The sequence below is a fragment of the Salvia splendens genome, chromosome 8, assembly GCF_004379255.2.
Source record: "Salvia splendens isolate huo1 chromosome 8, SspV2, whole genome shotgun sequence".
In the NCBI taxonomy this organism is placed as follows: Eukaryota; Viridiplantae; Streptophyta; class Magnoliopsida; order Lamiales; family Lamiaceae; genus Salvia; species Salvia splendens.
The window spans coordinates 33,517,181-33,542,071 of record NC_056039.1 but is presented as its reverse complement, the minus strand read 5'-3'; the positions used below and the strand labels follow the sequence as shown (position 1 = coordinate 33,542,071).

The 24,891-nt window shown below is 41.5% G+C and overlaps 2 protein-coding genes and 1 pseudogene across 2 annotated transcripts; 2 read left to right on the top strand and 1 right to left on the bottom strand.

Moving 5' to 3' along the window:
• The first annotated feature begins 1,218 nt into the window (after positions 1–1,218).
• Positions 1,219–1,804, top strand: LOC121746132 (annotated as a pseudogene).
• A 3,157-nt stretch (positions 1,805–4,961) lies between these two features.
• LOC121746131 (malonyl-coenzyme:anthocyanin 5-O-glucoside-6'''-O-malonyltransferase-like) lies at positions 4,962–6,502 on the top strand. The gene is made up of 2 exons (XM_042140045.1): positions 4,962–5,498; positions 5,681–6,502. Exons 1-2 carry the CDS (start codon positions 4,962–4,964, stop codon positions 6,500–6,502), a joined length of 1,359 nt encoding a protein of 452 aa, XP_041995979.1.
• Positions 6,503–10,454: 3,952 nt separating this feature from the next.
• LOC121743933 lies at positions 10,455–13,734 on the bottom strand. Its single transcript, XM_042137343.1, has 2 exons — positions 12,520–13,734; positions 10,455–12,196 (listed from the first exon to the last, which is right to left on the bottom strand). The coding sequence occupies exons 1-2, from the start codon at positions 13,658–13,660 to the stop codon at positions 12,162–12,164; spliced, it is 1,176 nt and encodes a 391-aa protein (XP_041993277.1). The 5' UTR covers positions 13,661–13,734; the 3' UTR covers positions 10,455–12,161.
• Between the last annotated feature and the right edge of the window lie 11,157 nt (positions 13,735–24,891).

Sequence of the window (24,891 nt, the reverse complement as noted above, 5' to 3'; positions counted from 1 at the left end):
TCTTGTCTTCTTGTATTGACATATTCGCTTGTAGCATATGTTCAATTGAAGTAGTGGCATTTTTCTTCATACGTTGTGCGTCAACTTCCAAGCTACTCTGGAGCTGGTCGATACACATAGTGCTGAGATCTTTTGATTCTTCGATAGCCGCGACGACGTGCTCAAATTTTGACGTCAAGGAACGAAGAATTTTCTCAATGACACGAACATCTTCAATTATTTCTCCTTGCCGTTTCATTTGATTCACAATAACTAATGTTCTTGTGAAATAGTCTGAAATGATCTCCGTTTCAGACATGGCCAAACTTTCGAACTCGTATCGCCTTATCAACGCCGGTGAAAGAATTCTTCAAAATCTCCCAGGCTTGTTTTGACGTGGTGGCTGCACTTACTTTCTCGAATGTGGTTTCGTCAATACCTTGATAGATATTGAACAACGCCTTCTTGTCTCGTTTTCTTGCGTCTCTGAGGGCATTCTTCTGGTTGTTCGTCAGGGCATCTTCAGCTTCTTGGGAGGCAGGTTCGGTGTAGCCGTCTTGAACAATATCCCACAACTCTTGTGATTGCAACAAGACTCGCATCTGAATACTCCAATTCTCATAATTGTTGTTGGAATAAGGAAATCAATTAATTGGAGAACAAGAAGGCAATGGATGAAGTTATGGCAAGAATAAAGAAGGAAAACAATTAAAGACTATGGAAAATCAAAGATAAAGTATATTAGTATAATTAGAATATATTTTCCATGTATAGCTAAAATTAGAGCCTATAAAAGGTTGTGTAACCATTGAGATAATCAATTCAAGTCATTCTCAATGTAGTCTTTAAAGTTCTCCTCGTCTTTTACTTTCCGCAATAATCTTTTATTTTCCGCATTGTATTTTCTAACATGGTATCAGAGCAGGTTCGATCACATGGATCGATCACTGTCTCTAACGCAAAAAAAACCAAAAAAAAAACCAAAAAAAAAAACCAAAACCCTATCAGAAAAACATCTAAGGAGGTGGAGGCTTCTGCGATTAGCAACAGGAAGTTCTTCACCAACAAAGTGACAGCATAGCAAGACCTGACAGAAACGGCGTCACAAGCAGCGGCAGCGCTGTAAACGATGGTAGCGCTTGGCTGGACGGAGACAACGATGTTGATTTCTCCGCGGTTGAATTTCGAACAGCCCCCGGCGGCGCCGAAGCTTGGATTTTCCTCCGCCAAGAAGTCAATATGTTTACCGCATTGCAAAAATTTCACCAAGACAGGGATGCTGATCCCACTGAATTTGAGGAGTCTGTTGCACAAGCCTTGTTTGATTTGGAAAACACCAACCAAGACACATAGAGTGAATTGAAAGACCTCTATATCAACTCTGCAGTGCAAATTGATGTTGCTGGAGGTAAGAAGGCTGTTGTGATCCATGCTCCCTACAGACTGAGGAAAGCTTTCCGCAAGGTGCACCCAAAGTTTGTTAGAGAGCTTGAGAAGAAATTCAGTGGAAAGGATGTCATTTTTGTTGCTACCAGGAGGATAGTACGCCCCCCAAGAAGGGTTCTGCTGTCCAAGGCCTCGATCCCGCAAACTCACTTCAGTCCACGAAGCTGTGCTTGAAGATGTTGTGTACCCTGCTGAGATTGTTAGAAAATGTATCAGATACAGACTTGATGGATCAAAGATCATGAAGGTGTTCTTGGATCCTAAGTCGAGGAATAATACTGAGAATAAGCTGAAAACTTTTGCTGGGGTGTACATGAAGCTTTCTGGAAAAGATGTTGTCTTTGAATTCCCCACAGTGGAGCGTAAGAAGACAAAGTAGCCGAAGAATTATCCGGCCGAGGGGGAGAGGTTAGCCCCAACCGGATAATTATTCGAGATGATTGGAGCAGCGCCTATGCCAGAGAGGAGAAGATAGCTTCAGGCAGAAATGGTCCGGAGAAGAAGAAGCAACCGAGAAAGGAGAATCTACTGTCGAAGAGGTGGCAGCCGTGAGAGGCTGTGAACTCACATTATAATGAAGTGTTTGGCAGAGCGGAGATATCAACCTCTTGCCAAACGATTCAATCTTCGAATTAAGGAGAGAATTGCCGAGGACGAAGGCAGAGCAGCTAACATCTGGGTGGCGAGGGGGAGAGAGATAGTGTCACCACGCAGCCGCTGTGAAGAGTTGATGGGAATGGGATGGTGTCGAGAGGACGTTGAGAACCTGTTGCCAAAAGACGATGTTAAAGGAACAACCGCTAGAAAAGCCGAGAAGTGTCGACTGTTGAAGAATCAGAAACTGGATTGAAGGAGGGACGAGAGAATTTTCACCTCGATTTAGGGGAGAGCAGAATTTGGATAGATGACCAAAAGTATTCCAAAAAGAAGAAGAAAATTTGGGTCTAGTGTCCTTAGGCTCAACAAAGAAAAGAAATGGGCCAAGAATGCCCCCAAATTAAGCTTTGGGTTGTAACTTAAATTCAGTCCAAAGGAGAATTTGCTCCTCGACACGAGTAAAAACTGTCATTCAGAAAGGTGAATGAGCTCCTCACACGAGTAAAAACTGTCAGTCAGAAAAAAATGAAGTGGCTCTTAGATACGAGCAAAAACTGTTTAGATTAGCTCATTGACAAGAGTCAAAACTGTCTCAATTAGCTCCTCGACAAGAGTTAAAACTGTCTAAGATGGCTCCTAGATATGAGTTAAAACTATCTAAGATGGCTCCTAGATACGAGCTAAAACTATCTAAGATAGCTCCTAAATATGAGTAAAAACTGTTTAAAGAATCTCCAGTACACGAGTTAAAACTGTCTAGATTGGCTCCTTGACACGAGTTAAAACCGTCAACAAAAATTGAAGAGCTCCTTGATAAGAGCCTAAACTTTCAATGAAGAAAAATTGAAGAACTCCTTGAAACGAGTTAAAACTTTCAAAGATGAATGAAGAGCTCCTTGAAACGAGTCTAAACTTTCAATAACTCTTTGATACGAGTATAAATTATCAATGATGAATTGAAGAAGCTCTATGATACGAGCATAAACTGTCAATGCAAATTGAAGAACTCTTAAATACGAGTATAAACTATTTATCAAACTAAAAATCCTGCAAGTTAAGTGTCGAAAAACTCGATACTCAACTTGAGGGGGAGTGTTGGAATAAGGAAATCAATTAATTGGAGAACAAGAAGGCAATGGATGAAGTTATGGCAAGAATAAAGATGGAAAACAATTAAAGACTATGGAAAATCAAATATAAAGTATATTAGTATAATTAGAATATATTTTCCATGTATAGCTAAAATTAGAGACTATAAAAGGTTGTGTAACCATTGAGATAATCAATTCAAGTAATTCACAATGTAGTCTTTAAAGTTCTCCCCGTCTTTTACTTTCCGCAATAATCTTTTATTTTCCGCATTGTATTTTCTAACAATTGTGTTTCTCTAATTTGGGAATTTGGGGTTGGACGATGTTCAACGTTGCCGCCAAAGGTAGGATAGAGTGGCTCTAGATACCAGATTTGTTGGATATTTGATACACAAAATATAGGAGCACTCACCAAGGATGAAATATGGAGGATAAGTATTAACAGGCTTCTCACAAAAGGATTACAAAATACACAAACAAAAGTGCTTCAGCACTACACAAATCTTTTCTCTCTTTCTTACTATGAGCTACGACTATTTTCTCTCTACTCTCATTCACTTCCTTTTTTCTCTTGATGGATATTACAATGAACTACAACTATCCTATTTATAGATTTCAAAGATAATAAAGTAGTCAACTATACGTGGCGAACTATAATACACATACATGCTACATCACGTCCTCATAATCATTCTTGGAGACCAATATACTTAGTCATGAAGAGATTAGAGATTGATCACTCATTCCACCGCCATGTGGCATAGAGAGATTGAAATCTAAAAAAAGTACAACTCAACTATCATAATATAAAAAAGAATATGACTCAATTATCTTGAGATGTATGTAGTATAAGAGATGAGTGGACAACAATAACAAAATTACATATATTTTAGAACTCGGTGTGTTACTTCTTCCGTTCCACACCTGTTTTCTATGTCTCACCTAAAGTGAGTAATTTTATTTTATGCAAAAAAACAATATCTTTCCTCTCTTCTACTTTATTTTCTTTTCACTTTTCTACATTACTCTTTTCCTCTTCGGTTAATTTAAAGATCACTTTCTTACCCCATTCGTTTTCTAAAAATAGAACTCATTTTATTTTGGTCCGTTTCTAAAAATAGAAACTTTGCATATTAGGAAACCGATTTTACAATCCACTAACACTAATTTCTACTAATTTTTATGTTCCTCTCTTTTACTTTACCTATTTTAACTATTCATCGCTCTAAATGTTTCAATTTTGCATTAAAACTCATATCATTTTCAAAGTTCAGTTTTTAAGAAACACAGAGAGTATATATCTACTCCAAAAGAAACATATCGCTTATAATGAGACATGAAATATAACGAAATAGCATTACTCTATTAATATTTTATAAAAATTTCAAATATATCATCAAATAAGATGTTAAGAAATACTAAATCATCCTACTTGTCCAAAAACCATTCAAATTTTGACATGTTTGACCCGGCACTGATTTTAGGAAATGTTGTGGAAAAGTGAGTTAAAAAAATTAATAGAACGTAGATTTTATTTTTATGTATTGATTTTATAATAAAATGTAAGTAAGAATGAATTAGTGGAATGTAAAATCTATTAACAAAAATATTAAAAGTGAATGTGATAAATTTTATTAGATAGATAAAAATGAAAATAAGTAATAAATTTTGTAGGATATTTATAGAAGGAGTATAAATATATAGACGACTTACCAATTCAATCTACTTTTTGTCTTATCTAAAAGTCGTACCAATATGGATTCAATTTCTATATATTCACAGTGAGTGGTAAAATTACTCAAAAAAGACCATATCAAGTTGTTCACTTCAAGACTCAAAAAACCTTCAATGACAACCATGATCGAAACCTGCCGTATTCCACCGCCACAAGGCGCCGCCGCCGAGCTGTTCCTGTCGCTCTCCTTCTTCGACATGATGTGGCTGCATTTCAATACGACCCGCCGCCTCATCTTCTACAGCCACACATGTTCCGAAGCCGAATTCTCCAACAACATTGTTCCAAACCTCAAACACTCTCTTTCTCTTACCCTCAAACATTATCTCCCCGTCGCCGGAAATCTCCTCTACCCTCTCGATACTGACGCCTCGAAGCCCGTTTTCCGTTACATCTCTGTCGACTCCGTCTCGCTCACGATAGCCGTTTCCGGCCTCGATTTCGACGAGCTCGTCGCGAATCACGCTAGAGAATCGGATCAGTTCTATGACCTCCTTCCTCGGACGCCAAATGTGGCCGATGAAGAAAATTACCAAATTGTCGCTCTGGTCTCTCTGCAGGTGACTCTCTTTCCCGGCCGGGGAATCTGCATTGGTTTGAGCAATCACCATAGCCTCAGCGACGGGAGATCAATCTTAGGATTCATGAAGGTAATAGTGGGCCTAATTTTTTTTTTATTGATTTTTTTTTACATTATCTGAAATCATTTTTAACCCTTATTAATGATTGTACTAATTCTATTGATAAGAATTTTAGTACTTTAATTAAAATAAATCTATTCGACTATAAGAAAATATGCAAGAAGTTCTTACTGACATTTTTTTTCTTGAAGGCGTGGGCCATGATCAACAAATCCGGAGATGATGAGGTGTTTGTTTCTCAAAACGGCGAATCTCTGCCGTTTTTTGAGAGACCAATTGGCAAAGAATCTAGTAGACTTAATGGAATATTCTGGGATGTGATGAAGAAGATTCCCTTCCAGCCGGCGGCGACGCATCCATTGCCGACCAATAGAGTGAGAGCTTCGTTCATCCTCCGCCAATCCGACATAAAAAACCTCAAGAATCTGATCTTCTCGGCGAGGCCAAACATGGACCGAGTCTCCACTTTTGTGGTTGCTGCGGCCTATGTCTGGACCACCTTGGCGAAATCCTTGGGTCCCGCTGGAGATGAAGATGAGGTGTTCATCTTCGGGGCCGACGCCAGGGGGCGGCGGAACGCGATGTTCGATCCACCATTGGCGGTGAATTACTTCGGCAACTGCTTAGATGGCAGGGTGGTGAGAGTGGAGCATCGGAAGTTGGCGGCGGAGGATGGATTTGTTGCGGCGGCGGTGGCTGTTGCTGGTGAGATGAAGGCGAAAATCTACGACGGGGATGAGTTTCTCATAAGCCCGGAGAATCTGTTGACGGAGATGGAGAAATATAAGGATATGAGGGCTTTGGGGATAACTGGTTCCCCAAATTTGGATTTCACGGAGGCAGATTTCGGATGGGGGGAGGCGGAGAAGGTGGAGTTTCTGTCGTTGGACGGTGCAGGATATTTGATGTCGTTGTTTAACTCCCGCAACGGAGATTTGGCCGTTGGTATGTCGTTGTCCAAGGAGGAGATGGAGGCGTTTGCTTCTATGTTTGCAACTGGTCTCTATATGTGAGGAAGGGTTTTGGTTTAAAGCTTTGATTTGATTTTCCATAAATTATAATAACAACATTTAAGTTGATTTACAGATGGATTTATTGGAGAACAAAGCGGTATAACTGTATGTCTGTATCACCAAAATTACTGTTAGATTAATCAACGTATATTATTGCCGAGTCTTAATCCATCTACCTCCATGTTCTAGGCGTAGGTCCGAATCTCTTTGAGAGCAATGTCATAGTAAGATTTCTTCCTTCTATTTAAAATTGAAATATAAATAATAATCTAATACTAAATGGTTAGTACTCTCTTTCAATACTTGTCACTAGTTGACTTGATGCATATTTAACGAATGTAATAGAAAGTGAGTTAAAAATATTACGTGTATACTATTTTTATAGATTAATATTATTATAAAATGCGAGTGAGAATGAATTAACGAAATAATGGACGGAGGGAGTAAATAAGTGTGATAAGTAATAATGGACAAGGGGAGTAACGTACATAATAAAAAAAGCACTACTAATAAAATACATATATAATAAATAAGATTTTAAGAAATACTCCATCTGACCCGGTTAATATGACACATTTCTCAGTCGGCAAGAGATTTTATAAATTAGTTGGTTAATTTTTTAACTGGAGTGAGAAAAGGTATAGGTATATGTTTTAAATAAAGAGAAAAAGAAGGTTGGATCATTTAATTGATGAGACAAAAAGTGATTGTATGCATTAATTAAATAGATAAAATTATTTTAATATTTTTAAAATAAAATTTAATTATCTTGTTTAGAATCGACTAAAAAGAAAAATATGTTATTGGTACAGAGAGAGTACAACATAAAAAATAAAAATATGTCGTTAGAATAAAATTGCAAATTTCATTTATGACTATGTACCAATTTAATAATCCCTCTAAAAAAATAACATACATGTATTTTAGAATGCAACTGTAAATTTCATTTATGACTATTTGCTAATCTAATAGAAGTGCAAATTTCATTTATGACTATTTCTCAATCTTATAATCCCAACAAGAAAATACTCTGTAAAGTTATTCAGAATCTATCAATTCAATCATATTTTTATTTAATTTTATAATTAAAATAATATTCATTTATATTATTAAATTTGGTTTGATTCGTCCTATAAAATTATTTAACATTTTAACAAGTGTAATCACATATAATAAGCCCACTTAATATATTCTTCAATTTTAGCCGGAACTTATAACTAGACACCCTTAGAATGTGAACATTTAATCTACATTATTCAATATTTTACTTTAATAGTTTTATAAATGTTAAGCTATTTCTCATCTCCTATATTTTACTTTAATAGTTGAAAATGAGAGATTTCTTCCGTCCTGAAAAGTACTTCCTCCATCCCTTAAATATTATCACAGTTTGACCGGTCACTTGATTATAAAAAATGTAATGGAAAGTGAATTGAAAAAATTGGTAGGATATGGGTCCTATTTTTAAAGTATTAGTTTAATAATAAAATATGGGTGAGAATAATTTAGTGAAATGTGGGGTCCATAAAAAAAATGGTAAAAACTGAAATGTGACAAATTTTATGGGACAGACGAAAATAGAAAAATGTGACAAAATTTCAGGGATAAATGGATTATAAACTTTTTGTTAGGCACGAATTTTAATGCACAATTGATAAAGTAAGAGAGAAAATAATAGAGATAGTGTTAATGGAGAGTGAGGTCCATACTATTAGTAGTGTAGTTGGATTTCCAAAATTAGAAAACCCTACTCTTCCAGCGTGGCGTCGGCACCCACAATGGGTGTCATGAGCGGTCACACCTCTCCGGACACCCACATGATGCCCCATATATGATCACCAGACCTTGACACCCGTCCCCGTCGCGACTCCTCCTACATGCAACGAAAGGTGATACCTGGTACGCCTTCCCATAGTGTCGCGGCTCCCCCTCCCCCTCCCATTATAAATGGCCTTACTAAATCGCTAATAAGTGAATTAGTTTCTATTTTATTTTATAAAATTGACATAAAAATTTTGAAATTTTACACTATATCAAAATTGTGTTAATGTAGAATTTGTATTTTATCACTAACTATCAGTCTTATCTATCCAAAAAAACCATCCAATTAATGTTCATGTTGTACACTACCTGTATGACAAATACCAGAGTTACTTTAATGCCAACAAAAAGTTAGTCAAAGATAAATGTAGAGATAACTCAGAATCTTTCAATTCTAATCTACCGAAGCCACACTGTCATTCGAGAACAACCGTGATCGAAACCTGCATCATTCCGCCGCCACAAGGCGTCCCCGCCGAGCTCTTCCTCCCCCTCTCCTTCTTCGACATGTCTTGGCTTCACACCGTTCCGATGTACATCCTCAACTTCTACAACCACCCATGCTCCGAATCCGAATTCCACAACACCATTGTTCCAAACCTCAAACGCTCTCTCTCCCTCATTCTCAATGTTGAAGATAAGGAATCTCATAAAATGGAGAGAAAGCTAATTTTATTGATCACACAATACTTGCATTACAAAAGTGACGAGCTAGCTATTTAAAGCTGAACAAAACATCCTCACCAAAATATCTAATAACTAACTTCTAACTAAACCAACTCCAGCTCAGGTCCAGCTGTCAGCCATGTAGACGAAGGGTGTCATTCCATGTGTGCACGCCTATAGCTCATTCCCATGCAGCCGATCATTCGAACACTCTTCTCAATCATGCATGCCATCATGTATACGTCCAAGAACAACCATCACATGATTGATCACTTTCAACACGCCCCGTCAAGATGGACTATATAAGCTATTGAAGTTCATCTTGCCAAGAATTGATTGGAACGCCGATTCTCCCAGGGGTTTTGTAAAGATGTCTGCAACTTGAAGGTTGTTTCTAACATGTAAAGGTTTAATGACACCTTGCATGAATTTCTCTCTAACCGTATGGCAATCTATCTCTATGTGTTTCGTCCTCTCATGAAAAACGGGGTTGGAGCAAATATAGATTGCCGATTGATTGTCACAATAAAGAGGTACTGCTTTCTCTATTTTTACTCCAAATTCTTCCAGCAATAACCTCGCCCACACAACCTCACAAGTCGCTTGAGCCATAGCTCGATATTCGGCCTCAGCCGACGATCTAGAGATAGTGTTTTGTTTCTTAGCTTTCCATGATATCAAGGAATTCCCAAGAAATAAACAATATCCGGTCATGGATTTCCTTGTGTCGAGACACGCTGCCCAATCTGCGTCCGAAAATATACTCAATGAAGGCTTACTACTGCTGGAAAAGAACAATCCATGCCCAGGTGTGCATTTCAAATATCTTAAGATCTTTTCAGCAGCTTGCCAGTGATCTACGCATGGTTTGGACACGTATTGGCTCAGCTTATGAACTGAGAAGGTAATGTCAGGTCTGGTAATGCACAAATACAGCAGTCTCCCTATCAACCTTCTGTACTTTGATGGATCTTCTAAAGGAGAACCAGATTCTAACTGTAATTTCTTCGTTGGATCCATAGGTATGGCTGACGGCTTACATCCGAGTAGTCCAGCATCATTAACTAGATCCATGGCATATTTCCTTTGAGAAATTTGAATTCCTCTTTTGTTTCTTGCAATCTCAATACCAAGAAAGTATTTTGGTATTCCCAAATCTTTGAACTTGAAGTAGTTGGACAAAAAATCTTTGAAGCTCTCTGTCATTTTAGGGTCTGAAGTGGCTAATAAAATGTCGTCCACATAAACTACTATGCCGAAGAAACCTGCTGTGTCATTCTTATAGAAAAAGGAGTGATCAGAGGCCGATTGCTTCAATCCAAACTCTTTCAAGACCTCTGAAAGTTTGAGATACCACTGCCTCGATGCTTGCTTGAGGCCATATAAGGATTTCTTCAATTTGCAGACGAGTGTTGAGTTAGGAGTGGCCCCCTCAACACTGAGTCTATCATACTCAAGGCCTTGTGGTATAGTCATATAAATCTCCTCTTCTAGATCACCATATAAGAACGCATTATTAACATCTAGATGGCTTAATGACCAGCCATATATTGCAGCTAGAGCAAGCATCATTTTGACAGTAGTGAGCTTAGCTACGGGTGAGAAAGTGTCCAAAAAATCTATTCCCTCAAGTTGAGTGAAGCCCTTGGCCACAAGTCTAGCTTTGAAACGTTCTACAGTAGCATCTGCATGATACTTTACTTTGTATATCCATTTGCAGTCGATAGGCACTTTCCCAGGTGGTAGGACTGTAATTATCCAAGTGTTGTTTCTAATCAAGGCTGATAACTCATCATGCATTGCCAATTGCCACTCTTTTATAACAGAAGCTTGGGCATATGTGTGGGGTTCATGTATGGCAGACATGGTGATGACATATTTTAGATATTCTGGAGAAAGTTTGGAGAAGCTGAAGTAGGTTGAGATGGGATAGATGGAAGAGGATGTGACAGAATTACAGATATAGTCTGTCAAATGATGTGGAGGTTTGGTTTGTCTACCAGATTTTGTCACAGTGGGAGTAGCAGTCTGATTATCAGCAAGGTCAGAGGGAATATTTGAAGATGAGAGAGGAGTGGAAGAAGGAGATGGAGAAGGAGATGAAGACACAGTGAGGGAAGGAGTTTGAGGATTGATGCGCTGTATAACAGGATCAGGAAACTGTGAAGATGGGAGATGAGATAAAGGGAATATATTTTCATGGAAGACAACATGTCTTGTAATAAATTCCTGTCTTGTGTCCAAATTTAGAAGCTTATAACCTCTGAATCCAGTTGGATAGCCAAGCAGAATGCATTTTGTTGCTCGAGGTGAGAATTTGTCTCTGCCTCTATATAATGTGGAGGCATAACAAAGACAACCAATGACTCTTAAATGAGTGTATGAGGGAGGTTTGTTGAAAAGCATTTGGAAAGGAGTGAGATTATTAGGAAGAACAGATGAGGGAGTTCGGTTTATCAGATAAGATGCTCCCAGAATGCAGTCTCCCCAGAATTGAATAGGTAAATGGGATTGGAACAACAAGCTTCTAGCAACATTGAGTAGGTGCTTGTGTTTTCTTTCAACTCTTGCATTTTGTTGGGGTGTTTCAACACAAGAATGTTGTGTGATAGTCCCAAAAGAAGTGTATAAAGAGGGTATATGGAATTCTGGAGCATTATCAGATCTAATGGCTTTGATATTTGTGGAAAATTGAGTCTTGACAGTGGTGAAAAACTGAGGAAGGATGGATTGAACATCAGATTTGTTTTGCATCAAAAAGGTCCAAACAAACCTGGAATAATCATCCACTATTGTCAAGAAATACCTATATCCTTGATGTGTATGATGGGAGAAAGGACCCCAAACATCACAATGGATAAGATCAAAGGCAGATTCAGCAACATTCTCAGATATATGAAAAGATAAACGTTGCTGCTTGGCTAGAGGACAGATATCACAAATATCATGAACTTTATTTGATATGGATAGAATATCTGACATGAATTTCAGTTTCTCAAAGGATAAATGGCCCAATCTTTTATGCCAAATGTCAATACTAACAACAGAATTGATACAAGATGACTGAGAGTGGGAATCTAAAGCAGGTAGATTTCTGGAGATTTGAGCAGAGGATGCTTGAGAGATGTCTTGATCAGAATTGACATCTAGAGTGTAAAGGTTCCCCAATCTTCTACCCTTCCCAATCACAATGTCCTGAGAAGCTCCCTGAATTTGAATGGAGTTATGAGTGAAAATCACATTACAAGATAATGAACTTGTTAGGGAGCTGATGGAAATCAGATTGAATGAGAAGGAAGGAACCAATAGAACAGAATAGAGAGTAATGGAAGGAGTTAAGCAGATTGTTCCTATGTGAGTTATGGGAACACTAGATCCATTTGGCAGCTTGACAGAGGCATTTTTGATAGGAGTATGAGAAGTAAACAAGGATAGGTTGCAACAAACATGGTGTGTTGCACCTGTATCTAAAAGCCAAGTAGATGATGGCATAGATATATTTGCAGCAAGATGATTGCAAAGAATAGTACCTGTGAAAGGAGATGATGGAGATTGTGTAGGAGGTGGACTTTGTTGTGCGGCTGAAGTGGAAGTAGAGGGAGGTCCAGTGGCAAGTTGGCTCTGCAAAAGAGCTATCAGCTGTTGACACTGATCAAAAGTTGGCATAGCTGATCCAACTGGACTCTTCTCATTCGAGTCAGCTAAACTGTCATCAACAAAATTCACAGATTTAGCAGAAACAAAATCTCTGGAATTGTAATTTGGTTTGGACTTTCCTTTTCCAAAGCTTGGTGGAAAACCGTGTAAGGCAAAACATTTATCAACCGTATGGTTGGTTTTTCCACAGTGAGAGCAAACTCTTCCCCGATTATAATATCCAGAAGCAGTATTTGTAGAGTAAGGTTGTTCACTTGGAGATGGAGGTATGCTGTGAGTATGCTTTGATGAGTCGATCCCCCCTATGGTGCGCTGCCTCTCTTCTTGGAGAACCATAGAAAAGGCTTTAGATAGAGTAGGCAAAGGCACCATAGATAGTATATGTGAACGAATCTGAGAGTAAGTGGAGTTTAATCCAATCAGGAACTGCATAACACATTCAGCTTCTTGATGATTATGCCATTTTGTTGAACTCTGGCATCTGCAAGTTGTACATACACACCACGAAATAGGTTGAGTGTGCTTGTACTCATCCCAAACGATCCGAAGATTAGTGAAGTAGCTATTCACATCGTCTTCACCCTGAGTTAGAAACATGATTTTCTGCTTGAGTTGGTATATGCGAGCAGAGTCGCATTGAGAGAACCGATCGCGCAGATCTATCCAGATCTCTTTGGCATCATCTAAGTACATTATGCTAGAGCAAATTTGAGGAGATAAGGAATTTCTGATCCATGATACTACCATACTATTGCATCGGATCCATGCGTGGTAGAGGAGATCATCATCTTGAGGTTTAGGAAGAGTGCCATTGGTAAACACCAGTTTATTTTTAGCTAATAAAGCAGTAGACATCGATCGACTCCAGTTGACATAATTGGAGCCATCAAGCACTTGAGACACCAATTGAATACCTGGATTGTCGCTTGGATGCAAAAAATATGGACTGGAGAAGTCCTCGGCCGGCGGAACATGATTTGCAGCTCCACCGCCGCCGCCTCGCCGCGCCGCCATGACGAATTAGAAATGAGAAGCGGAAGCAATTTCTACTGATACCATGTTGAAGATAAGGAATCTCATAAAATGGAGAGAAAGCTAATTTTATTGATCACACAATACTTGCATTACAAAAGTGACGAGCTAGCTATTTAAAGCTGAACAAAACATCCTCACCAAAATATCTAATAACTAACTTCTAACTAAACCAACTCCAGCTCAGGTCCAGCTGTCAGCCATGTAGACGAAGGGTGTCATTCCATGTGTGCACGCCTATAGCTCATTCCCATGCAGCCGATCATTCGAACACTCTTCTCAATCATGCATGCCATCATGTATACGTCCAAGAACAACCATCACATGATTGATCACTTTCAACACTCAACACTATCTCCCCGTCGCCGGAAACATCCTCTTCCCTCTCCACACCGACGCCTCCAAGCCCGTCCTCCGCTACATCTCCGGCGACACCGTCGCGCTCATAATCGCAGTCTCCGGCCTCGGTTTCGACGAGCTCGTCGCGAATCACGCTAGAGACGCTGACCAATTCTACCACCTCGTGCCGCCGCCGGTGCCGCTGACCGAGTAACTCTGGCGACGGCGGTCTTGTCATCGATATGTCGCTGCCCAAAGGAGAGGATGAAGTCTTTTGCTTCTATATTTCAAGATGGCTAATACTGCAAGGAAATGTATTTGGAGAATCAAGAATGTAGACATTTAGTCTACGATGACCTATTCCATCCTTTTAAGTCCCTTTAGAACCTTTATAGTTTGCTAAGTGACTCATATTCTTTTCTAAAAATTTTCAATAAATGAGTTATTTTCTTTTTTATGTTCTCTCTTACTTCTTATTTAGCTTCCTATGTAGCTCTTACTTTAATTTTATAATAAAATCTATATGAAAATATGAGTTAGTAGAATGTGTCACTGGAGTACACTACCAAAAGTGGTAGAAATGAAGTACTAGGATAATTAATATGAGACGAATCAAAATGAAAAATTAGACATATAATGAGAGACGGAGAGAGTATAAGTTTTAGTGATAGGTACACAGTTAATGAATTATTTGTTCTACTTGATTCACGCTAACACCTAGTGAATTTAGGCTAAAACGAGGTTAGCCAGGGAGATATGAGTAAATAAGTAGTCAATATTAAGGGGGGATATTACTATGAACCTCGTTGAGCCTAAAAGTCTTACTTCTAACTTTTCTCATTCTCTTATGTGGGATAGATTTGCAATCCAACGAATCTCCCCTCAAACCGTGAACACATCGAAAACATAGCCTGTCGAGTCATTCCGGCCCAACTCTAGCCTGAGTCATTTTTAGAGAATAAGGTTGAAATAAAAAGAAAAGAAAAAATATGATTTGATTGAAATATGTAAAATGCATAGAAAAGGAAAATTTTGAAGTGCAGAATAAAAAGAATGATACACTAAAAAACAAAGAATAATGTGAATCGATCGAAAAACATTAGCAAGTTCGAAGTGAAAAGAAATTTAGACGCAACTCTAGAAATTAATGAAATTTGAATTAGAGAGTAAAGACGCAACTCTAGAGGAAGAGAATCACAAAATTAATTAAAACCCTAAAAATTAAAAATTACATAATTAAACTCCTAAAAATAAAAAAATTATATGATTATTGGCTAATATTACCCGAGGAATACTACGCATCCGGCGGCACCAACGCCAATTGTTTTTTGAGACCCAATATCATGTCCTCGTGCGTTTGAAGTTGTGTGGGGGTCATAGTTGACCTATCGGCCATATTGAGTTGGGCCAAAAGGGCCCACAACGAGTTGTTCGGGGGTGGAGGTGGAACATAGGGTGCGGGTTCGGGGGCGAGGGCCGATGGAGTCGCGGAGCGCCGGCGGTCGGCCGCAGCCTTCTTCCTTCCTTGCGGTCGGCGTTGGGAACCGCTTGGTCCGGCGTCGGGGCTACCCAAGTTAGCTCCGGTGAGTTGGCTAGCCACTTCTTCGGAGCCGGAGTCGGATAGGGATACCGACCTTGACCGTTTGGAGGAGCAGCTAGAGGAGGATGTTACGCCTCCCATATACCTCGGGTGGAACCGCGTTTCCTGCCAAACGTTGAGGTACTTGAACGACTTACCGTTCAAGGATTGGTAGGTGCTCAGTGCGGCAGTGATGATGTCGACCTCGCTCCGGCCGCTCCCGGCATTCCGCGACTCCTGGAGGAAATAGCCATTGACCTTGTCAATTTCTTCGTTGGCTCGGCCGATGCAGTTGCGCACCATACTCTCGTTGCGCTCGATCGTTCCCGGCGGCCGGTTTGCATTGTACCGGCGAGAGACGCGCCACCAAAAGTGATCGCCGGATTGGTTCGTGCCAACTGCCGCATCTTCGGAGATTTCGAAGTACGCCTTGAACAATATATCCATCTCCGCCGGAGTGTACGGTGTGCGGACACCGGCGCGAGTAGGAGGAGTCGGAGTTTGGGAAGGGGCGGTCGACCTAGGCTCCGGTGTCCACTCGTATCGCCCTTCGGAGGCACCTTGGTCGTCGATTGGGTATGGCCGGTAGCCACCCGGAACGGCCGAATCTTGGGTGAGAGGAGGGGCCGAATATTCCATTTCCGGACTAGGAAACGGTTGTCCCCCGAACCATTGGGGGTTCCAACCGTGAGAGGGCGGGTTGTCATCGCCTTGGCCGGACATTGTTAGGGTATGAGAGAATGAAGTTGAAAATGGATATGGGAGAATGAAGATGAGAATGGATATTGGAAAATGAAGATGAGAATTGTGTAGTTTGATGTGAATTTTTTGGTGTGAAAGTGAGGGTATTTATAGATGAAAGTGTGTATTTTTGGGGGGAAAAAATAAAAAAAAAGTGTAAAAAACGGTAATAAACGGTTATAATTTTTTTGGGAAGTGAATTTTTTTTTTATTTTTTATCGGTTTTTTTAATTAAAAACCGATTTTAAATAAAAAATAATAATTTTGAAGGCAACGGCTATGCCGTTGCCCAATCCCGTGCCGCCACGTCAGCTGCTCGCTGGCGCAGCGTGAGCGCAGCGGCGGCGGTGCTTCGCCTTGCCAGCGGCGCGGACGGCGGTGGCGACCGTCGCCACCATTGCGGATGCTCTTAGTGGAATTTGGGACATACTTATCATTTATGGTAAAAGTAAAATAATTCTTATTATAAAATATAAGGAAATGATAAAATATGACTTTTATTTTATTATAGGACGGGGTGAATAGCGGACCATGAAATATGATGAATTGGAATATTTTGAGAGATAGATCTTCGCTGGAAATAGTGGGATTCTTGTAAGCATAATTATCTTAATTAAAGTTTGGTATATAGTCATTAATGCAATTTGCAGTTTTGTTCTAACGATGCGTCCTTCTATTTAACTTAAAGGAGTAATATTTTTTCGTTTTTATAGAATTGTGTCAAAGAACAAATATTTTTATGTATTATAATCCGATACTTTTATAAATTTATTGGGCTGTATTCAAGTATAGATCCATGGCCCGTTTAAAATATTGTGAGCCCATTAGTTCGATTACACACTCGAGCCCATTTTCCCCCTATTTGACCCAATTCACTTGAAATGGGCTGGCGGGAAAAGGAATAATTTTTTTAGACAAATAAAAATATCAAAATATGATGATTTTTAAAATTTTGAGAAAATATTGATTTGAAGATTCTGGAGATGCAAAATGGCTTCTATTTTACCGATTACTAGTATAGTTTTATGGGTTCTGTAAAACAAATGTCTCATTTCGAATGGGACGGAAAGAGGATGATTATACTCCTTTTGTCCCAATTTGAGAGTAACACTAAAAATTGATATGAATTTTATAGAATGAATATATTGTAATAATGAAATAAGTATAAGATACGGAATGCATATCTCACTTTTTAATACAAATAAAACTAAGGTAAGTGCGCTCGCAAATCGCAATACGTGCATTATTACCATGCAATTAATGGCTTTAATCGCAGTATCTAAGAAGGTTAATTATTAGATTTATATACTAATTAGTAGGATTTGATTAGCTTAGAATTCTGTGTTTGCACCATGGAGAAATAGTTCGCTATTTATTTTCTTTTTCAATTCCAAAGTCTAGTAGTTGACCTTGGTGGTATTTTCCCATGGAAAGTTGCTAAAGTAATGATTTTTGCAATTCAAAATAGTCAAATAGCATTAGAATTTAGACACTTTTTTTCACATTAAGAAGTGATATATGTCTATTTTTGCTGCTTGTAAATCCTAAAACAGATACTCCACATTTTTGTTCCTCCACCTAAAAATATTAATGGAATTTTTTTTGTCCTAACATTTTCATTAACTAGACAAAGGCACATGAATGGATAGATATATGACTGTTGATGGAGTACGTACTAAACAAGCCCAACAGCAGTAAAGCCCATCAGCCTAAAGCCCAAGAAAGAGTATCAGTTCGGCATGACTAAAGAGTATCAGTCCGGCATGACTAAAGAGTTCAGTTCGGCACAACCAAAGAGTTCGGCCCCAGCCTACAGCTCGGTAAAAGCCAACCAATCAAACTCTGCTCTCAGGTCGGCATCAAGCTCTACTCTCAGATCGGCAAAAGCTGCTCGGCAATAATTCAGCAGTTCGGTCTCAGTATTCGACCGAACTAGGAGATAGTGGACTCATGCAGGATTTCCACCTCCACTACACCCACGATCTATTTAGTGGTGTCAAGCAGTCATTAACTCATGCAGGATAGTGGACCCATGCAAGATCGCCACGATCTCCACGACATCCACTACCTAGTAAATGGCTGCATGCCACGATCTTGGTTTAATGTATAAATAGAACCTAGATCAGATAGATAGGGTTAGACTCTCTCGCTTTCCAGAGATCAAATACAAAATAGCAAGTCTGTATTGTAAGCTGTAAGAAAACAGATCAAGCAATACAACTCTGCCCTCATTTCTTCCCGTGGACGTAGATTTACCTCAGTAAATCGAACCACGTAAAATCTCTGTGTCGTGATCTGCATCTTCTTGCATTCATCACCATCAAAAATTCGCGGACTCATCACTGGCGCCGTCTGTGGGAAGCAGAGAACCAAATCTGTGATAAAGCGAATTTTTGACCCTTTTTCCACCCCAAAAAAATGCATACCAGATCACATACCACCCGTAATACCGTTCATGATCACCGTGAGGAAGCTAGTCCAGCTCGCAGGTCTGAAAAACGGCCTCGGGAGACATCTACCTCCGGTTCTCACGAAGAAGGAACAAGCCACTCCAGGAGTCATCGCACCGAGTCTTCCCAGCAGCCCGATTTAAATGAAGCTGTCAAGCTGTTCTTGGCCGAGAAGCAGGAGGAGTTCTTAACCTTCCTGCAGAAGAGCCAACAGCCGGAGAAGACAACGACGGATTCTCCCTCCTCATCTAGGCATGAAAGTCACTACCGCAGTAGTGACGTGTCTTCCAGGAGAAAGAATCCTCAACCCCGACATGTTCCTGTTCCTCCTCGGTACCGGAACCACAGGAGAACTCCATCTCCTCCGTACCGAAGAGATGTCGGGTTCGCCATGTACGGAGCATTAAAGACTCCGTTCTCGGACGATATCACCCGAACTTCTTTGCCGCGGAACTACCGAACTCCGTCGATAACCTATGACGGACTCGTGGATCCTCATGATTTCTTGGGACGCTATCAATATAACATGGCGAACCAGGGTCTCAACGAGGTCCACATGTGCAAGCTGTTCCCCGAGCTGCTCATCGGGAACGCCAGAAGGTGGTTCGACAGCCTTCCTCAAGGCAGCATTAGATCCTACCGAGATCTAATGGATGCTTTCCACAGGAGGTTCTTTCAGAAAGCGGAAGCCCGGATCACTTCGGCTCAGCTGCTTTCTATTCGTCAAGGTCGCGACGAAAAAATCAGCGACTTTATGACAAGATTCCACAAGGAATGCCTGCAAGTAGACGATCTCAACGATCTGCTTGTCATCTCGGCATTCCAAAATGGAATCCTGCCTGGAGCTCTCTACAGGAAGCTCGTTGAGTGCGGTCCGCAGACAGCTCAGGAAATGTGGGACATTGTGGACCAGTACTCCCGGGCCGATGAGGCAGACCGTCGCAAACGGTCGTTAGACAGCTCATCGTCCCGAGGAGACAGAAGGAAGCCCGATCATAGCGATCAGGGGCATCCTCGCCGGACTCCATTTGAAAGAATTCAAAGGGCTCCGGTGCAAGACAGATTGGGACCCCGTCTCAACCCCGAGAAGCCGCCCGCTCAGTTCGTACCGCTGAACAAGTCAAGAGCGGAAATTTTCGAACTACATTCCGATATGTTCGAAAGACCAAAGCGGATGACGAAATCAGCCGTGCGGCGACCTCAGGATCAATATTGCTCCTTCCATCAAGCCCACGGACACGATACCGAGGAGTGCCGAGATTTGGCTGCAGGTATTGATGTTCTTGTGAAAACAGGAACGTTAAAAAAATACCAAAGCAAGCAGCCGAAAAAGAACAAAAGGCAGAGAGGTGCGAACTGCAATCCTCAGGATCCGAAAAGGCATGAGGATCCCGAAGACGACGACGAGCCGCAATATGATGGAGTAATCCAGACTATTGATGCTCTCCCTGCCGGGAAGACTAAGTCGTCCCTAAAAGCAGAACGCAGAGGTTCCAATCAAGAGGAGCCAACACATAAAAGGCTGAAGAAAGACGAAGTGATTACATTTTCAGATGCCGATCCCGTCCCAGCCATCTCTCCTCACCAAGACGCTATTGTCATTCAAGCCGGAGTGGCAAACAAACTGATCCACAGAGTATTTGTGGATACAGGAGCATCAGTCAGCATTCTTTTTAAAGAATGTTTCGATAAAATGGAAGTGGATCCAGCTCGGCTCAGTCCGGCTCCGCTTCCTCTGAAAAGTTTCGCCCAGGAGGACACCCGCCCTGAAGGTATTATCAGCCTTCCAATCACGGTGGGAAAAGCGCCTACAAGCTCCAATACGATGATCGAGTTCTTTGTGGTGAAAGCTCGGTCCCCGTACAACATCATCCTGGGGAGAGACTGGCTCAACACAGTTCGGGCCGTTTGCTCTACTTATCACCTCACCATCAAGATCCCTACTAAAGGAGGGATAGCGGTCATCCGAGGTGACCAAAAGAGAGCAAAGGAATGTCTACAAATTGCGCTTAGAAGTGCCGAGCAGTCAGATCGGCACCACCAAGCATAGCAATCACAGCAGCCGGAGTCAGAGGCGATGACCGAAGTCATACCGGAGCCGAACTCGATGACAGTTCAGCTGTACGAAGACGATCCATCCAGAACGGTTAAGATCGGCTTCGCGGGAACGCCTCTACTTCGGGAAAAAACCATCCAGCTCCTCAAGGAGTATAAAGACGTCTTTGCATGGTCTCCGTTGGACATGACCGGAGTGCCCCCCGAGGTAATCACTCATCGGTTAAATATTGATCCTTCGGTCCGGCCGATAAAACAGAAGCAAAGACTCTTTGCGGCAGAACGAAGTCAAGTCATCCATGACGAAGTCCGTCAATTATTGAAGGCGGATGTGTTATTCGAAGTGAAGTATCCTTCGTGGGTGGCCAATCCTGTCATGATCAAGAAAAAGGAAGGAGGATGGCGGATGTGCATAGATTTCACCGATCTAAATAAGCACTGTCCCAAAGATTGCTATCCCCTTCCGAATATAGATAAAAAAGTAGAAGCTTTGATCGGCTTCGAAATTTTCTGTTTTCTTGATTTATACAAAGGATATCACCAAGTGTTGATGGATGAGAGTGACGCTCCGAAAACAGCTTTCATTACCGATTTCGGCATTTTCGCTTATAAAAAGATGCCATTCGGTTTAAAGAATGCCGGAGCCACTTATCAAAGGATGGTAGACAAGCTTTTTCGGCACCTGATTGGAAAGGAGGTCGAAGTGTATGTTGACGATATAGTCGTCAAAAGCAAAAGCACTTCGGAGTACGAGCACAACCTTAAGTCCACTCTCAACGTGCTCAAGAAAGCCAACCTCAAACTTAATCCCCAAAAGTGTACCTTTTTGGTAGATTCGGGAAAGTTTCTGGGTTGTTGGGTTTCAAAGGACGGACTCAAGGCAAACCCCTCAAAAGTTCAAGTCGTTCAGAACATGGCAATGCCGAAGTCCATACATGACGTGCAAAGGCTAACCGGATGTCTAGCCGCACTGAATCGATTCCTTTCCCAAGCAGCCGAAAAGCAACTGCCGTTCTTCAAGGTGTTGAAAAAGGCACCAAAGTTCGAGTGGGGAGCCGAGCAGAAAAAGGCCTTTGACGAGCTCAAAAGTTATCTAGCCGAGCTTCCTATTCTCTCTGCTCCAACCGAAGCCGAAGTAATATTCTTATACTTAGCGGCATCAGATCAAACCATCAGCGCGGTGCTTGTACGAGAAGAAGGCCTAAAGCAGTTTCCCATCTACTTTACAAGCCGAGCATTAAGAGGTCCAGAAACAAGGTATCAACCTCTGGAAAAAATTGCTCTGGCGTTAGTAAATGCAGCAAGGAGACTGCGGCCATACTTCTATGCTCACAAGGTATGCGTCTTAACCGATCTGCCTCTTCGGCAAGTTTTGACCAAGCCAGAAGCATCAGGCAGAATCGCCAAATGGGCCATAGAGCTGGGAGAACACTCAATCGAGTACCTACCTCGGAAAGCCATCAAGGGACAAGCCTTGGCAGATTTTCTTGCAGAGGCCAAGTTCGATCAAGCAATCCCTGTCATTGCCGAACAGAAAAATTCTACCAATGCCGAACTAGCACAGCCCTTGGAATCCGAAGAAGAGCCGCCGGACTGCTGGAGCGGATTCGTAGATGGAGCTTCAAACAGGATGGGAAGTGGAGCTGGTATTTTACTTGTCGCTCCCGACGGACACGAGGTAACCTACTCACTTCGGTTCCTATTCCCCACTACTAATAATGAAGCCGAGTACGAAGCCCTCCTGGCCGGACTCCAGTTAGCGCAAAGTCTGCTCGTCAAATCTCTCAAAGTCCATTGTGATTCACAAGTCATAGTAAATCACATGTTGGGTACAAGTGAAGCTCGTGACGAGAGAATGAAGAAGTATTTGGACAAAGCGCAAAGCATCAGCCGAAGTTTCTCCTATTTTCGGATAATCCGCGTTCCCAGAGCGGAAAATAGCCGAGCAGATACCTTAAGTAAGTTGGCCTCAGATCCGAGCTCAAAGGCGGAAGAATTAATGCATCGAAGCATTGATGAAGCCGAGGTACATTCAGTGTCCAGCTCGCCGAACTGGATGACGCCGATCTTGCAGTATCTGGATCAAGGACAATTGCCCGAGGATAAGAGAGAAGCTCGGAAGATCACGTGCCGAGCACTTCGGTACGAACTTCATGAAGGAGTCCTCTTTAGAAAGTCTTACCTCCAGCCGTTATTGCGGTGCGTAGGACCAGAAGAGACGGACTACATCCTCAGAGAAGTTCATGAAGGATCGTGCGGCAGCCACATCGGAGCTAGAACTTTAGCTAAAAAAGTTCTAAGATGGGGATATTATTGGCCAACCTTGGTACAAGAAGCAGTGCAGCTCGTCAAGACATGCCCGAAGTGCCAAATCCATGCAAATATCCCAAGGATGCCGCAGACCGATCTATCCACTATGCAAAGCCCTTGGCCTTTCATGCAATGAGGCATAGACATAGTGGGACCACTTCCCCAAGCTCCTCGGCAAATGAAATTCCTAATCGTTGCCGTGGACTACTTTACAAAGTGGGTGGAAGCTGAACCATTAGCTACGATAACGAGCTCGAAGGCATTGGATTTCGTCTGGAAGAACATAGTGTGCCGATTTGGCATACCCCACATCCTCATCTCGGATAACGGGACTCAGTTCACCGACAAGACGTTCAAGAATTGGTGCCAAGAGCTGAATATTCAACAGCGGTTCACTTCGGTCTCTCATCCACAAGCAAACGGACAAACGGAGGTAACAAATCGTATCCTGATGAAAGGGTTAAAAGCTCGGTTAGAACAAGCCAAAGGACAATGGGTGGAAAATCTCCCTCAAGTCCTATGGTCCTACCGAACTACACCCACAACCTCCAACGGTGAAACTCCGTACAGTCTGGTGTACGGCACTGAAGCCGTAATTCCGGTGGAGATCGGCGTACCCAGTCCCCGAACTCTAAATTTCTCCTCAGAAATGAATGACGACGGACTGAGAGCCGAGCTAGATCTTGCCGAAGAAAGAAGAGAATTGGCATGCATAAAAGCAGCCAAGTACAAGGAGCAAGTAGCCCGGTATTACAACCAAAGGGTGAAGAAGCTGCATTTTCAAGTGGGAGATCTCGTTTTGAGAAACAACGAAGTAAGCCGAGCAGAAAAGCTGGGCAAGCTCGAACCCACATGGGAAGGTCCGTATCGGGTGTCAGAAGTCCTCGGCAAAGGGTCTTACAAATTGGCTCACATGTCAGGAGAACAGGTACCCCGAACATGGCACATTTCCAACCTCAAAAAGTTCCATTTGTAAGAGACAGTCCGGTCAGTCAGTCTTGAGTCCTGTTCGGTCAATGTGCTTTATTTGGTTTGCTTGGTTTTTGTTTGTCTCTATGTGCTTTTTATTTGTCTATATGCGTTTTGTCTGTCTATGTGCGTGTCGTCTCTTACAAATGTTACTGAGGTATCTTGTTCTTCGAAGGCTGATCCCCTTCTTAGAACATATACAAGCCAACGATTGTGAAGTCAAAGCTTCTACAGAAGATACAAGACCACAATTCAGCTTAAACAAGCAGTTCGTCTGAAACGAGCTGCAACAAGCCAATGATTGTGAGTCAAAGCTTCTACAGAAGATACAAGACCACAATTCAGCTTAAACAAGCAGTTCGTCTGAAACGAGCTGCAACAAGCCAACGATTGTGAGTCAAAGCTTCTACAGAAGATACAAGACCACAATTCAGCTTAAACAAGCAGTTCGTCTGAAACGAGCTGCAACAAGCCAACGATTGTGAGTCAAAGCTTCTACAGAAGATACAAGACCACAATTCGGCTTAAAAATCAAGCACTTCGTCTGAAACGAACTGCAACAAAAGTCCGATTCACGCGATAAAACTTGCCTGAATTAGGACAAGGGAAAGTCCGATCCACGCGATAAAACTCGCCGAATTAGGACAAGGGAAAGTCCGATCCCCAAATTAGGACAACGGAAAGTCCGATCCGAGCGATAAAACTCGCCAAATTAGGACACAAGCTTAGTCCGGTCAAAGATGTTTATTTCATCAGACCAAAAGACGAGT

Coding starts and splice junctions, on each gene's coding strand:
- LOC121746131 (XM_042140045.1), top strand. CDS start 4,962: ATGACAACCATGATCGAAACCTGCCGTATTCCACCGCCACAAGGCGCC. Junction 5,499..5,680: donor CAATCTTAGGATTCATGAAG/GTAATAGTGGGC, acceptor TTTTTCTTGAAG/GCGTGGGCCATGATCAACAA.
- LOC121743933 (XM_042137343.1), bottom strand. CDS start 13,660: ATGGCGGCGCGGCGAGGCGGCGGCGGTGGAGCTGCAAATCATGTTCCG. Junction 12,197..12,519: donor TCCATCATCTCCTTTCACAG/GTACTATTCTTT, acceptor ATTCAAATTCAG/GGAGCTTCTCAGGACATTGT.